At 46.7% G+C, this 14,558-nt stretch overlaps 1 protein-coding gene across 2 annotated transcripts in view; it reads right to left on the reverse strand.

Moving 5' to 3' along the window:
- Positions 1-1,706: 1,706 nt before the first annotated feature.
- The window catches only part of LOC112073968 (NACHT and WD repeat domain-containing protein 2), an 18,367-nt gene continuing 5,515 nt past the window's right edge, over positions 1,707-14,558 (reverse strand). Inside the window, exons 3-10 of one of the 2 annotated variants that reach the window (XR_011476775.1) lie at positions 9,837-9,944; positions 9,488-9,697; positions 9,288-9,411; positions 6,928-7,088; positions 6,358-6,795; positions 5,525-6,131; positions 1,926-5,395; positions 1,707-1,889 (exon numbers count right to left, since the gene is read on the reverse strand). Coding sequence is in view for 1 of the 2 variants with exons in the window: in XM_070440342.1 (XP_070296443.1) it covers positions 2,154-5,395; positions 5,525-6,131; positions 6,358-6,795; positions 6,928-7,088; positions 9,288-9,411; positions 9,488-9,697; positions 9,837-9,944 (4,890 nt within the window). In the remaining variant the exon portion in view is untranslated. The other variant, XM_070440342.1, reaches the window with a different exon arrangement.

Raw genomic sequence — 14,558 nt, forward strand, 5'->3', positions numbered from 1 at the left:
GCTCCAACAGATACTGTATTCTGGAACCTCCACTAGGGGTGCTCATGAGTAAACGTGGGTCCTGAAAGATGGCCTCAAATGTGCACATGAGCAAAATACATTATTTCATGATATATTATGTAAATGACTTAAATGTAAAATGTAAATGTATGTTATGAACCATACAAAAACAATTTGAGTTTGAGGTAAAATATTTCCAACCAAAGTCCTAGACTGTGTGTCTTTAACATGTCAGTAGCAGAACTATAGACAACACAGGGGGTTGGTTGCACATTCGTTCCAGAGAATGGGCTCTTACTAACGGCTGGAGCGGAATTCTATCTAACACATCAAACACTTGGTTTCCATGGTTTCCATGTGTTTGATGCCATTCCATCTGCTCCGTTCCGGCCATTATTATGAGCCGTCCTCCCCTCAGCAGGCTCCTGTGGTAGACAAGAAAGTCTTCGAAAAGTCTTTGATCCCAATAAACCTTTATATTTTGACCTCATACAAGGGTGGGGAAGGAATAATAGTGTAGTGTGTGTGTATATGCGTGTATTTAGGTGTGTGTGTTCAGGTCTGTCCACAGGGGTGTAGGCAGAACGTCAGGGACAGACAGAGAGGAAGGTTCCCACCTAACTGAKGATTCTAACCCATCACACTCTCACATAGGAAATGGCCAAACCCAGATACACAAACAAATCAGAAAATCCTTTATCTGCCTGCTCTTGAGTTGCAGCACGACTTAGGTTGAAATKACCAAATTTTATGCATTTGGTAAAAATCTTTAAATTAATTAATTTGTTTGACCTTAGTCCTTCTGTTTGGTGGGCTGGTTAGTGTGTGTGTGTGTTTTTAAAGAAAGAGTGACTGTGTGATTGAGAATGTAGTTGGGAAAGCGAGAAAGTGAGTACATTTGGGTAAGACAAGGAATGTGAGTGTATCAGGGGAGGTGCAGCTCAGACCACAAGTTTCCATAAAGCTGTTTTTCATCAGAACAGGATTTAATATTTACCCCCCCCCCCATCTTAAAGGTAGACTCAGCGATATGATATAGATGCAGAAAGTAAACAGCATAGTGGGAAGAGCGAGGCTCAACTTCTCTGCTGTTTTGGTGCCCTGGCTACCCAGCTGTGAACAGCATGAAGCAAACCTGTGCACAGATACTGTGTGTGACGGTTAGAGCCATGTCTTGCATCTTGCTTATCTTAATATCTTTGTTAGATATTACTGCATGGTCGGAACTAGAAGCACAAGCATTTCGCTACACTCGCATTAACATCTGCTAACCATGTGTATGTGACAAATAACATGTGATATCTGCGGTGCTGCTCGTGGCCACGTCATTTAGCTGAGTCTATCTTTACAGCTGAGGCTTGTCTGATGTGTTTACAGAGCCAGATTCCATGAGTCATACATACCTTAAGCACACACGTCGATACTGCCGTCGGTACTAAAGATCTGACACTTTTGGTACAAATGTTCTTTGTTGTTGATTCCAATAAAGTATTTGAAATGTGACCTTGGGTGAACCTCAGTCACCTGTGCTGATAGGACCATTTTTTATTTGAACGCAAGCCACAATCATTCGGTTACCTCATAGGGTTAATGCGCACCACCGCAAATGAAGAATGATGTAACCAGTTTCATATCAATAGGCTGAACAAATATCAGCTGATTTGTTATCGCTCTGCTACATTCTTATTGGATAGAAAACAACCATTTTAATATCAATTTTATTTATTCATCAATTTACTAACAGGTAACAATGGACAACCTTTTTTTTAATGAATAAAGAAGGAAACTGGCCAACAAGACACAAGTTGGGCATACATCTGTTATGTCATCTCTGAAGAAGACTCAGGCCTACATCTGTTATGTCATCTCTGAAGAAGATCAGCCTACATCTTGTTAGGGTCATCTCTGAAGAAGACTCAGCCTACATCTGTTATGTCATCTCTGAAGAAGAATCAAGCCTACATCTGTTAGGTCATCTCTGAAGAAGACTCAGGCCTACATCTGTTAGGTCATCTCTGAAGAAGGACTCAAGCCTACATCTGTTATGTCATCTCTGAAGAAGACTCAGGCCTACATCTGTTATGTCATCTCTGAAGAAGACTCAGGCCTACATCTGTTAGGTCATCTCTGAAGAAGACTCAGGCATACATCTGTTATGTCATCTCTGCAGAAGACTTGGGCCATGTGATGCTGGGTGTTGCTAGGGGCAACCATCGCACTGGCTCACTGTCACACTGGCATGGCCTCTCCCAACCAATCCCTTGTATCCTTTCCCTGACAGCCCCTCCCCTCCCTGTGATGTCAGAGATGGAGTACACACCCACAGACCCATCCTGGAAGCCCACATACACACACAGCTCCTCACTCACAGCCAGAGCTGTGGGGGTCTTACACAGACACAACCCCCCCAGTCTCCCCCCGTCAGCCAGCGATACCACTGCCAGCAATGGCTTAGTGTGCAGGTCACAGGCACAGCCATTATCCTGGGCAGGGGGGTGGCAGATGTAGACAGCGTAGCGTCCAGAATTGTCCAAGCAAACTTTGAGGACTGGACCCTGGGCCTTGACCCTACACAGCCTGGCACGGGGCAGGTCCAGCAGGGTGATGAGGTCATCATCAGTGGACAGCAGAGCGAAGCTCCCATCAGAGGACATGTGGAAGACCTGTGGCTGGCACAGGAACATCTGGGGGAGCAGAACCTGTCGGCACACCGTCTCCTCTGTCACCTTCCATGTGTAAACAGACCCAGAGGCAGYCATCACGATCACAAAGTCTGGGTGTTCCGGCAGGGTCCGGAAGGCCACGACCGTAGAACGTTCATAGCGTTCTGAGCACGAGAAGCGCTTACTGACGGTGCCAGACCACAGGCTGACGGCGAGCAGGTCGCCATGACGACGGCCTAACAGGAAGGTGCTCTCAGGTGAGACCTGGGCATCAGCCAGGTACAGGTGAATGTTACAGACCACGGCCCCACTGGCCAGCTTCCACACCCTGGACAGGCCGTGCTGCGACACACACACCCCGATGTGACCGTTTGACGTGATCAGAACCTCTGTAGCTCTGCTGCCATGGATACGGTGGAGGTTCTGTCCCGTGTCGCTCCGCCACACGTAAACATCCTCCCCTGAGAGGCTCACAAGATGGCTGCCGTCTGGAGAGAGACACAGCTTCTCCACGGGGCCGTCGTGCAGGAAGTGAGTCTCCGGACTTCCTGTCTGTAATCTCCACCTCCACAACATCTCTGAGCCGTCAATCACATAGAACCGCTCTCCCATTGGCTCCAGCACCACCTCCCTCACCCCAGCCCCAGTTCTAGGGACCATAGCCGCAGCACATATTACATCTGAGTCCCACATAGTGAGGTGGCCATTTTGTGTAACCACGGAGAGGACAGACTCCATCTTGAGCAGTGAGAGGGGTTGGGAAGGACTGCCAGTATCTAAGGACAGGACACACTGACCAGTGGTCATCCTCCACACCAGCACAGAGGGACAGGCCTCTAGCGAAGCCAGGATGAGGTGTCCGTCCTGGGCTAACAACGCCTGAGAGAAGGCCTTCCCATGTGGAGCTCTGAAATGGTCCCACTGCTCCCAGTCACACGTGTCCCAGAGAACAATCTCCTGGGTTTTACACACCAGCAGAATACAACTCTCTTCTGATAGGTCTGTATTTATGAACTCAAAATGGCTGTTGCCACTACAACACTCTTTTATGAGTTTGGGATCTGTTTTGGTCTCTATGCACCATAACAATACATGCCCTCTGCTGTCTACACACGCCATCTCCCTCTCATCCTCACTGAGTATCACAGAGACAACTGATGACTCTGCTGGACTGGAACAGATAGCAGTGAGAGTGCCTCTAGATGTGTCAAATATAGACACTGTGCCTTTCTCCTGGCCACAGTACACAAACTGACCACTAGAGGGAAAAGACACACTCCTCACAGTGTTCTGGCACTGCAAACGGGTGAGGAGGCGGCTGGTGGAGACTTCAGAAACACTCACGTAGCTCAGACCTTTCCACCACACACACATCCTGTCATCACACACGAGGAACCCTTCAACTATGGTACTGGAGTGTTGGTCTGAGTTGGACTCCTGTCTTTCTAGACTCCGTACATCGTGAAAACACGTTGTCCCAGTCACATCCCACAGGAGCTGTGTGTTGCACTGAGTTGAGAGGAGGATGAAAGTCCCACTAGCCCGGACACTTACAAACCTCAGCGCAGGTTCACAGCTTAGTTTCAGTTCCTCTGCCTCTCTACCCCTCCACACCAAAGCAGACCCATCACTGTGTATTACAACCACAGTCCCAGACACTGTCCCCGCTGCATCTGTAACAGGACACTGTCTGGCCTCTGGAAGAAAACACTGTGTGGAGGGTACAGTAGAGGGGGCAGGACTGAGCACCACTCCTAACCCACTTCCCCTCTTCTTGATCCCCTGTGTCACCTCCTCAGCATAGCCCTTCAGCTCAGGACAGAGCCCCAGGAAAGGAAGCAGCCTGACCTTCATCACCATGGACAGCTCCATAGGGGAGTTCCAGAGGAGACAGGCTGAGTCCCTCAGAATGCCCGCCAGAAGAGCTCTCTCCCTGGGGAAGATGAGCTGGGATGCCCCATCCCTTTCCCAATCCTCCAGCAGGGTTACCAGATCCCCTAGGAGCCCCGCCCTCAGCATGGCCTGATGGAACTCCAGTGACATCATCAGACCTCGCCCTAGCTCCTCCAACCTGCCACTCTCCTTCAGGTGATAGGGCAGTTCCAGAAGCTTGCGCAGGTTGACTCGCACATGCTCAGAAGAGGGGGAGGAAGAGGATGAGGAGGGTTTAGAGTTAAACACATAGGGTTGACCAAGAGGTTGCCTGTCAATGTATTTTTTCATTCGGGCAATGTCAGGGACAGGCCCAGGCTGGTTGGGTCCTGTGTTCTGGCTGATGACCAGGGGTTTGGCTCTACCGTAGGCCCAGCGACCATTAAAATAGTCGGCCATCGCTGTGTGCATCTCCTCCCTCATCTCCCAGGAGCTCAGGTACCTCTCACACACCACCAACCCAAAATGTCTACTGACCCAGAATAGAACATGAGACCCTGCAACACTCCTCTTCACCAGAAACCCCTTCAGATCCAACAACAGCCTCTCCACTTCCACCTCAGGTACCCTAAGCTTGGAGGGAGGGGGCTCACTGGCCGAGACGTACCCAGCCAGCACCTTGTCATCACTGGACAGGAGGTCAGAGAGCTCAGCCTCTGTGAGTCCGGTCCTGGAGAGGGTCAGGTAGCTCAGGGTTCGGGACACCAGAACCAGCCCATGTTTCTCCTCTAGGTGAACCATAAACACTGTGATGCTGGAGTGGACACCCACAGGGAGGGTCTCATCAGTCACCTCTGATGCTGAGAGAGAGAGAGTGAGAGAGGACAGAGAGAGAGAGAGCGAGAGAGAGAGGGAGCGAGAGAGAATGGGAGAAATTAGTTCCAGATATATAGAGATAGATGTGTTTACACTGTGTTTTTGATGTGTACCTGAGGTCCACAGCGAGGCGTGTCTGTGCAGGAGGCGAGCGTAGAGGGTCAGAGGGCAGGAGATCAGTGCCATGTTCATGACCCCCTGCTGTCCTGACGTCACTCTCCTTCCTGACCCCTCCAGGAGGGACGCACACATCCTCACACACACCCTCCCCTCCACCGGCCCCAGCTCCACACTCACACAGCACCCTGAGACACCAAAAACTGCAGAGGAGGATTGTGGGAAATGGAGTTCAAGGGTGTGGAGGGTATTGGTTCGGGTGGGGGAGATGGAGAGCATGAGTTTGATGTTGGGAGGGAGGGGGGAAGGGAGACACTTGATGGTTTGGGATCCGGAGACGGTCAAAGCTTKGTCTAGGCCGTCAAGGATGAGGACCAGGGGCTGTTTAGGGGAGGGACAGATGGAGAGAAGGGAGGAAAGGTTATGTCTGAGCTGGGGGAGGGTAGGGTTAGGGTCTCTGCTACTGGGCTCAGGGTTACGGTTGTATCTGTGGGCTATCTGGTGGCACAGGCTGGAGAGAAGATGTCTAGGTGAGAGATTGACTGACAGGCTGGTGAACAGGATAATCACCACGGGATCCATGTCGCTCAGCCATGACCTCACCTGCAGAAGAGAGAGAGAAACAGGTTGTTATCAGTACAGTCCCAGTCATTTGGGATGGACCCTGCAGATCTCTTCTAAAGAAAGATATTATTAGATATTATAATGAATGTTGTCTGAATATTCAGTCAGTAATGTAGCTAGTAATGTCTTATAGAGGCAACAGGTAGTTTCTTCTTCAAATCACTTCTATAAGATTCTGTATATCCTGAGCTACTGCTCCATCTACCTGCTGTGCACAATGTGCCAGCAGCACAGTTTTCCCTGTGCACGGCCCTCCTACGACCACTAGTGGGTGTTGTGTGTCCCTCTGCTCCAGGTAAGACCTGACTTCCTCTTCCTCTGGCCGATTGTTGTCATAGAGACGGGAATAGAGAGAACACAGCTCCTCCTGCTCAGCCTGCTCTCTGGTCAACGCATCATCAGAATGAGGTGACGATACTGACTTGCCCATTCCCATGGCGACAGAGCTGTCAATCAGAGCCAGGAGGTCAGAGTAAAGCTGCTGGCAGAGACCCTCCGCATAACTCCTCCTCCTGGCGGGGGTGTAACCATGACGAGGGTCGCATTCCGAAGTTGTGGTGTACACCAGGAGCTGACAGGAAGTCACCAGGCTGGGCAGGAAGTGGTCACAGAGCTGGGACAGGAGGCTGTCATCGGACAGAGCCTGTGGTAGATGGGGGATGACGTTACTCCTTACCTAATACCACTGATACAAGGTCAGTAATTTGTCATCCCCAGGTAGASGTTGGGGGGAGGGTAATCAGATTCTAGATCAGTTATTAAGTGAAGCATCTACCTTGAGTGGAGGATAGGGGTGTAGGAGCGACTCTTTAGGGGGTTGGTCTGCCCCCTCACTCTGGCCCCGCCCATTGGAGATCTTGTTGACATAGACCAGGCAGCGTTTGATGTCACGTCTAGGACAATTCTCCAGAGCGAATCGCAGGTCTGTGTCGAGAGCTGGAGAGATAGAGAGTTTTCAAAATGTACACCTTATTAAAGAGTATATTACATACTGATCTGTTGGACAACTTAAATGGCTGGAGAGATGTCTGAAGAATGTACAATTACTATAGATAAGCTGAAATCCTACTAGAGTGACGGAGCTATTTAAGATGTCAGAGAGGTGAATATAAGTAGTCTTTCTTTCAGTGGATGATGCTCAACTCCCACCAGCTCCTTTGCTTTACGCCTAAAGAGAGAGATTGGGGGGGGGAGGGTGAGGTCGCCTGTTCTCTCTTGAACATAGCACCTCGATGAAGGGAACATTGAGTCATTTCACACCTTCACACCTTTCTTYAGACGGATGTGCAAATCTAGATTATAGAAGGATACCGGGGTATCTGTTACTATGGGGACAGAGARATAGCAACAGTGTTTTAGGTTGCTTTTGGGGGCTGAGTGTGAGTTCATGTGGTTCGTTTTCTGTACGTATAGAACTGAACCACGGTCTTAAACTGTCTGGACTAGCTGGACAAGTGGTACACTATGTTGTTTTCATTCAGTCACTTGTCATTGGTCGAGGACTGAAGAGGAAGTCACATGGTCATCTGTACCTAAAGGGGCTATAAAGACACATTACTATAACACACACTGACCACAGACAGAGGTCATGGCTGCGGACAAACAGACTGGACTTCTGGTGGAGCTACTGATCATTGGCACTGCTCTTCTCCTGACTGGTTGGCTACTGTGTGTTATGAGTCAGGGGCTCGGAATGTTATTTCAAATACTGAATTACATATGAGTTGTGTGCTTTATTTTGTTGGTGCCCAAAAGTCATTTTTATTCAACAAGGTGTTGGTGGAGATTCTCTCTCTCTACTCCATAGTGGGAGATGATGTCATTCTGCAATGTGCCAATCAGGTTCATCCATAAACCGTCTCCAATGTTGTTTTAGAGACTTTGRCAGTACGTCTAACCGGCCTCACAATCGCAGACCACGTGTAACCACGTCAACCCAGGACCTCCACATCCGGCTTCTTCACCTGCGGGAACAGCCACMCGGRCAGCTGATGAAACTGTGGGTTTGTACAGTCGAAGAATTTCTGCAAACAGTCAGAAACCGTCTCAGGGAAGCTCACCTGAGTGCTCGTCGTCATTCAACCGACTGCWGTTCGGCGTCGTAACCGACTTCACTGGGCAAATGCTCACCTTCGATGTTCACGGGCACGCTGGAGAAGGGTGCTTATCACAGATGAATCCCAGTTTCAACTGTACTGGGCAGATGGCAGACAGCGTGTGTGGTGTGGTGTGGTGTGGTATGGTGTGGTGATGTCAACGTTTTTAACATTGTAAATAAGAATTTGTTCAGACTTGCCTTGTTAAAAAAGGTTAAAAAATAAAATAAAAACTGTGCCCCCTGGTGGCAGTGGGGTTATGGTATGGGCAGGCATAAGCTACTGACAACTAACACAATTGCATTTTATCGATGGCAATTTAAATGCACAGAGATACCATGATGAGATCCTGAGGCCCATTGTCGTGCCATTCATCCGCCGCCATCACCTCATGTTTCAGCATGATAATGCACRGCCCCATGTCACAAGGATCTGTACATAAYTCCTGGAATCTGAAAATGTCCCAGTTCTTCCATGRCCTGCATACTCACCAGAYATGTCACCCATTGTGCATGTTTGGGATGCTCTGGATCGACGTGTACGACAGCGTGTTCCAGTTCTCACCAATATCCAGCAACACACAGCCATTGAAGAGGAGTGGAACAACATTCCACAGGCCACAATCAACGATCAACAGCCTGATCAACTCTATGCRAAGGAGATGTGTCACGCTCCATAAGGTAAATGGTGGTCACACCAGATACTAACTGGTTTTCTGATCCACACTCCTACTTATTTTTATTAAGGTATCTGTGACCAACAGAATCATATCTCTATTTCCAGTCAGGTGAAATCCATAGATTATGGCCTAATGAATTTATTTCAATTAACTGATTTCCTTATATGAACTGTAAATCTTTGAAATTATTGCATGTTGCGTTTATATTTTTGTTCAGTGTAGTTAAAGAATAAATACAAACTAGAAAACAGTAGTTTGCTATTTAACCCTGCCTTTGAAACATTCTCTTATGCTTTTCATAGTGTGCAGGTCGTTATTTATCACTAGCCCAAGATCATCTCGCTGACACATCTCACTCACCTGACCTGTAGTATCCTAGGGTTGTTAGGAGACCCCCCTGAACACACTGACTCACAGCAGCCTGCAAGACCTTCCTCATCTCCTCCTCCTCTTCAACACCCATTTCTCCTGTCTTTTCATCTGTCTGAGAAAAAGATCCTCATGACCTGTGCTGCACTGTGTGTGTGTGTGTGTGTGTCTACCTGGTGATTTCTCCTCACCTGTTTGTCGGGGTGCAGCTGTGTGTGAATGTGTGTCTGTCGTTGCAGGCAGAAGGACGGGGGTATTGTATTCTCGTCTCTCAGGTATGCCTTCTCTAGAGCGCGGGTACTGATGCCCGCTCGCTGGCACACCCGGAGCAGCATGTGGAACTCTGCCACCTCCACCTGGGCAGGTAAACACACAGCACCATACTGTGCCCCCACCAGAGCCTGCAGCGCCACCCACAGGACACACAGAGAAGTACAGGAGTTACTACATGTGTGTAGGGTTGATTAGGGAAAAGGGGTTATACTAAATGTACTAAGTAGGGTGTAGGGGTTGATTTGGGACGTGGATGTGGTGCCTTACCACTAGGTAGGGTCCGTCAGAGCTTTCTCTACATGCCTGTAGTAGCTGTTGTCTAGTCTGTTGGTCTGGCCCAGTTCTGGGATCACTTGCCTCATAAGGGTCTATCACCTACATACACATGACAGAAAATTCTATTGAATCAGACCTTTACTAGCTTCCCTAGTTCACAGCAAAAGCTGGGCCTAGTATTGTGGGTCAATTTAACTACAATATTCTGGAGAGAGATGATTTATTATCAAACATATAGTATGACATGTATTATCGTTCACACAGCTGTAAAAATAAATTTACAAAACATCAAGTCTATCTGAATATGGGTTTTGTTCAACAAGCTCATAACTCCTGCTGCTCAACACGAGCAGAATAACTCCTGCTGCTCAACAGAGATAATAACTCCTGCTGCTCAACAGAGATAATAACTCCTGCTGCTCAACAGAGATAATAACTCCTGCTGCTCAACAGAGATAATAACTCCTGCTGCTCAACAGAGATAATAACTCCTGCTCAACGAGATAATAACTCCTGCTGCTACAAATCAACAGTATAATATATAACTGATCTTCTCAACAGAGATAATAACTCCTGCTGCTCAAAAGAGATGATAACTCCTGCTGCTCAACAGAGATAACTCCTGCTGCTCAATAGAGATAATAACTCCTGCTGCTCAACAGAGATAATAACTCCTGCTGCTCAACAGAGATAATAAGTCCTGCTGCTCAAAAGAGATATAAACTCCTGCTGCTCAATATAGATAATAACTCCTGCTGCTCAATAGAGATAATAACTCCTGCTGCTCAACAGAGATAATAACTCCTGCTGCTCAACAGAGATAATAACTCCTGCTGCTCAATAGAGATAATAACTCCTGCTGCTCAAAGAGATAATAACTCCTGCTGCTCAACAGAGATAATAACTCCTGCTGCTCAACAGAGATAATAACTCCTGCTGCTCAACAGAGATAATAACTAATCTGCTGCTCAACAGAGATAATAACTCCTGCTGCTCAACAGGATAATAACTATGCTGCTCAACAGAGATAATAACTCCTGCTGCTCAACAGAGATATAACTCCTGCTGCTCAACAGAGATAATAACTCCTGCTGCTCAATAGAGATAATAACTCCTGCTGCTCAACAGAGATATAACTCCTCTGCTCAACAGAGATAATAACTCCTGCTGCTCAACAGAGATAATAACTCCTGCTGCTCAATTAGAGATAATAACTCCTGCTGCTCAACAGAGATAATAACTTCACAAACACATAATATTGCCTGAAGGTAAACTCACACTCAACACACACACAGTCACTCAGCACCTGTTCATACTCAACAATAACACACCCCTCCCCTGCTCTCTCTTCATGGCACCGAGAACATCCTCTATCCACTACCAATCAACAGTAGAATGTGTCGAGTTGAGCTGCTTCTAAAGACCGGCTTCTGTAGAGGCTTTGATCTTACGCTCCGTGTCTCTCCACCATGAGGGGTACTGAATAGTTCACCAACTGCCATGATACAGGACCAGCTAAATAGGACCTGCCTACAGTATGATACAGGACCAGCTAAATACCCAGCTAAATAATGGACTCCATACAGATGATCAGCTATGACTTACAGTAGATCAGCTAAATAGGACCTGCCTAACAGTATGATACAGGACCAGCTAAATAAGACCATCCTACAGTATGATACAGGACCAGCCTAAATGAAGACTGCCTACAGTAGATACAGACAGCTAAATAAGACGCCTACAGTATGATACAGGACCAGCTAAATAAGACTTCCTACAGTATGATACAGGACCAGCTAAATAGGATCACCTACAGTGTGATACAGGATCAAGATCCTACATAAGACCATTCCTCTACAGTATGATACAGGACCAGCTAAATTAGATCCTCCTACATGTATACAGGACAGCTAAAATAGGACCTGCCTACAGTATGATACAGGACCAGCTAAATAGGACCTGCTACAGTATGATACAGGACCAGCTAAATAGGACCTTCCTACAGTATGATACAGGACCAGCTAATAGGACCTCCTACAGTATGATACAGGACCAGCTAAATAAGACCATCCTACAGTATGATACAGGACCAGCTAAATAAGACCTGCCTACAGTATGATACAGGACCAGCTCTAAATAAGACCTGCCTACAGTATGATACAGGACCAGCTAAATAGGACCTGCCTACAGTATGCATACAGGACCAGCTAAAAGGACCTGCCTACAGTATGATACAGGACCAGCTAAATAAGACATTCCTACAGTATGATACAGGACCAGCTAAATAAGACCTGCCTACAGTATGATACAGGACCAGCTAAATAAGACATTCCTACAGTATGATACAGGACCAGCTAAATAAGACCTGCCTACAGTATTATACAGGACTAGCTAAATAAGACATCCTACAGTATGATACAGGACCAGCTAAATAAGACATGCCTACAGTATGATACAGGACCAGCTAAATAGGACTCCTACAGGTGATACAGGACCAGCTACATAAGACCTTCCTACAGTATGATACAGGACCAGCTAAATAGGATCTACCTACAGTGTGATACAGGACCAGCTAAATAGGACCTGCCTACAGTATGATACAGGACCAGCTAAATAGGACCTGCCTACAGTATGATACAGGACCAGCTAAATAGGACCTTACACAGTATGATACAGGACAGCTAAATAAGGACCTGCCTACAGTATGATACAGGACCAGCTAAATAAGACCATCCTACAGTATATACAGGACACAGCTAAATAAGACCTGCTACAGTATGATACAGGACCAGCTAAATAAGACCTGCCTACAGTATGATACAGGACCAGCTAAATAGGACCTGCCTACAGTATGATACAGGACCAGCTAAATGGAGACCTGCCTACAGTATGATACAGGACCAGCTAAATAAGACTACCTACAAGATGGATACAGGACCAGCTAACATAAGACCTGCCTACAGTATGAATTACAGGACCAGCCTAAATAAGACCATTCCTACCAGTATGATACAGGACCAGCTAAATAAGACCTGCCTACAGTATGATACAGGACAGCTAAATAAGACATTCCTACAGTATGAATACAGGACCAGCTAAATAGACATGCCTACAGTATGATCAGACAGCTAATAGGACCTGCCTCAGTGTGATACAGACCAGCTCAAATAAAGCCTCCTACAGTATGATACAGGACCAGCTAAATAAGACCTGCCTACAGTATGAACAGGACCAGCTAAATAAGACCTGCCTACAGTATGATACAGGACCAGCTAAATAGGACCTGCCTACAGTATGATACAGGACCAGCTAAAAAGGACCTGCCTACAGTATGATACAGGACCAAGCTAAATAAGACATTCCTACAGTATGATACAGGGACCAGCTAAATAAGACCTGCCTACAGTATGATACAGGACCAGCTAAATAAGACATTCCTTACCAGTTATGATAACAGGACCAGCTAATAAGACTGCCTACAGTATGATACAGGACTAGCTAAATAAGACATTCTCAGTATGATACAGGACCAGCTAAATAAGACATGCCTACAGTATGATACAGGACCAAGCTAAATAGGATCTACCTACAGTGTGATACAGGACCACAAAAAAGTGACAGACCAGCTACATAAGACCTCCTACAGTATGATACAGGACCAGCTAAATAGATCTACCCTACAGTGTTGATACAGGACCAGCTAAATAGGACCTGCCTACAGTATGATACAGGACCAGCTAAATAGGACCTGCCTACAGTATGATACAGGACCAGCTAAATAGGACCTTCCTACAGTATGATACAGGACCAGCTAAATAGGACCTGCCTACAGTATGATACAGGACCAGCTAAATAAAGACCATCCTACAGTATGATACAGGACCAGCTAAATAAGACCTGCTACAGTATGGATACGGACCAGCTAAAAAAACCTGCCTAACAGTATGATACAGGACCAGCTAAATAGGACCTGCCTACAGTATGATACAGGACCAGCTAAAAGGACCTGCCTACAGTATGGAACAGGACCAGCTAAAAATAAGACATTCCTACAGTATTGATACAGGACCAGCTAAATAAGACCTGCCTACAGTATTAACAGACCAGCTAAATAAGACATCCTACGTAGATACAGGACCAGCGCTAAATTAAGACCTGCCCTACAGTATGATACAGGACTAGCTAAAGAAGACATCTCCTACAGTATGATACAGGACAAGCTAATAAGACATGCCTACAGTTATGATACAGACAGCTAAATAGGACCTGCCTGCGTTGATAGAGTATAAGACTTACATATGTAGTACACAAAGACCCCTACAATATAAGGACCACTTAACATTCCTACAGTATGATACAGGAACCAGCTAAACTAAGACCTGCACAGTAGTACGACCGCTATTAAGACTCGTTACAGAGTGGACCAGCTGAAATAACCTTCCTACAGTATGCATACAGGCATCAGTAAATAGAGACATGCCTTACAGTATGATACAGGAAAAACAACACACAGCTAAATAATACCTCCTACGTATTGATTACAGGACCAGCTAAAAATATAGAATGCCTACGCAGGATACAGGACCAGCTAAATAAGACCTGCCTACAGTATGAGTACAGGACCAGCTGAAATAAGACCTCCTACAGTATGATTACAAGGACCAGCAAAATAGGACCTGCCTACAGTATGAGACAAGGACCAGCTAAATAGGA

Source organism: Salvelinus sp. IW2-2015, unplaced genomic scaffold (assembly GCF_002910315.2).
Source record: "Salvelinus sp. IW2-2015 unplaced genomic scaffold, ASM291031v2 Un_scaffold2439, whole genome shotgun sequence".
Lineage (NCBI taxonomy): Eukaryota > Metazoa > Chordata > Actinopteri > Salmoniformes > Salmonidae > Salvelinus > Salvelinus sp. IW2-2015.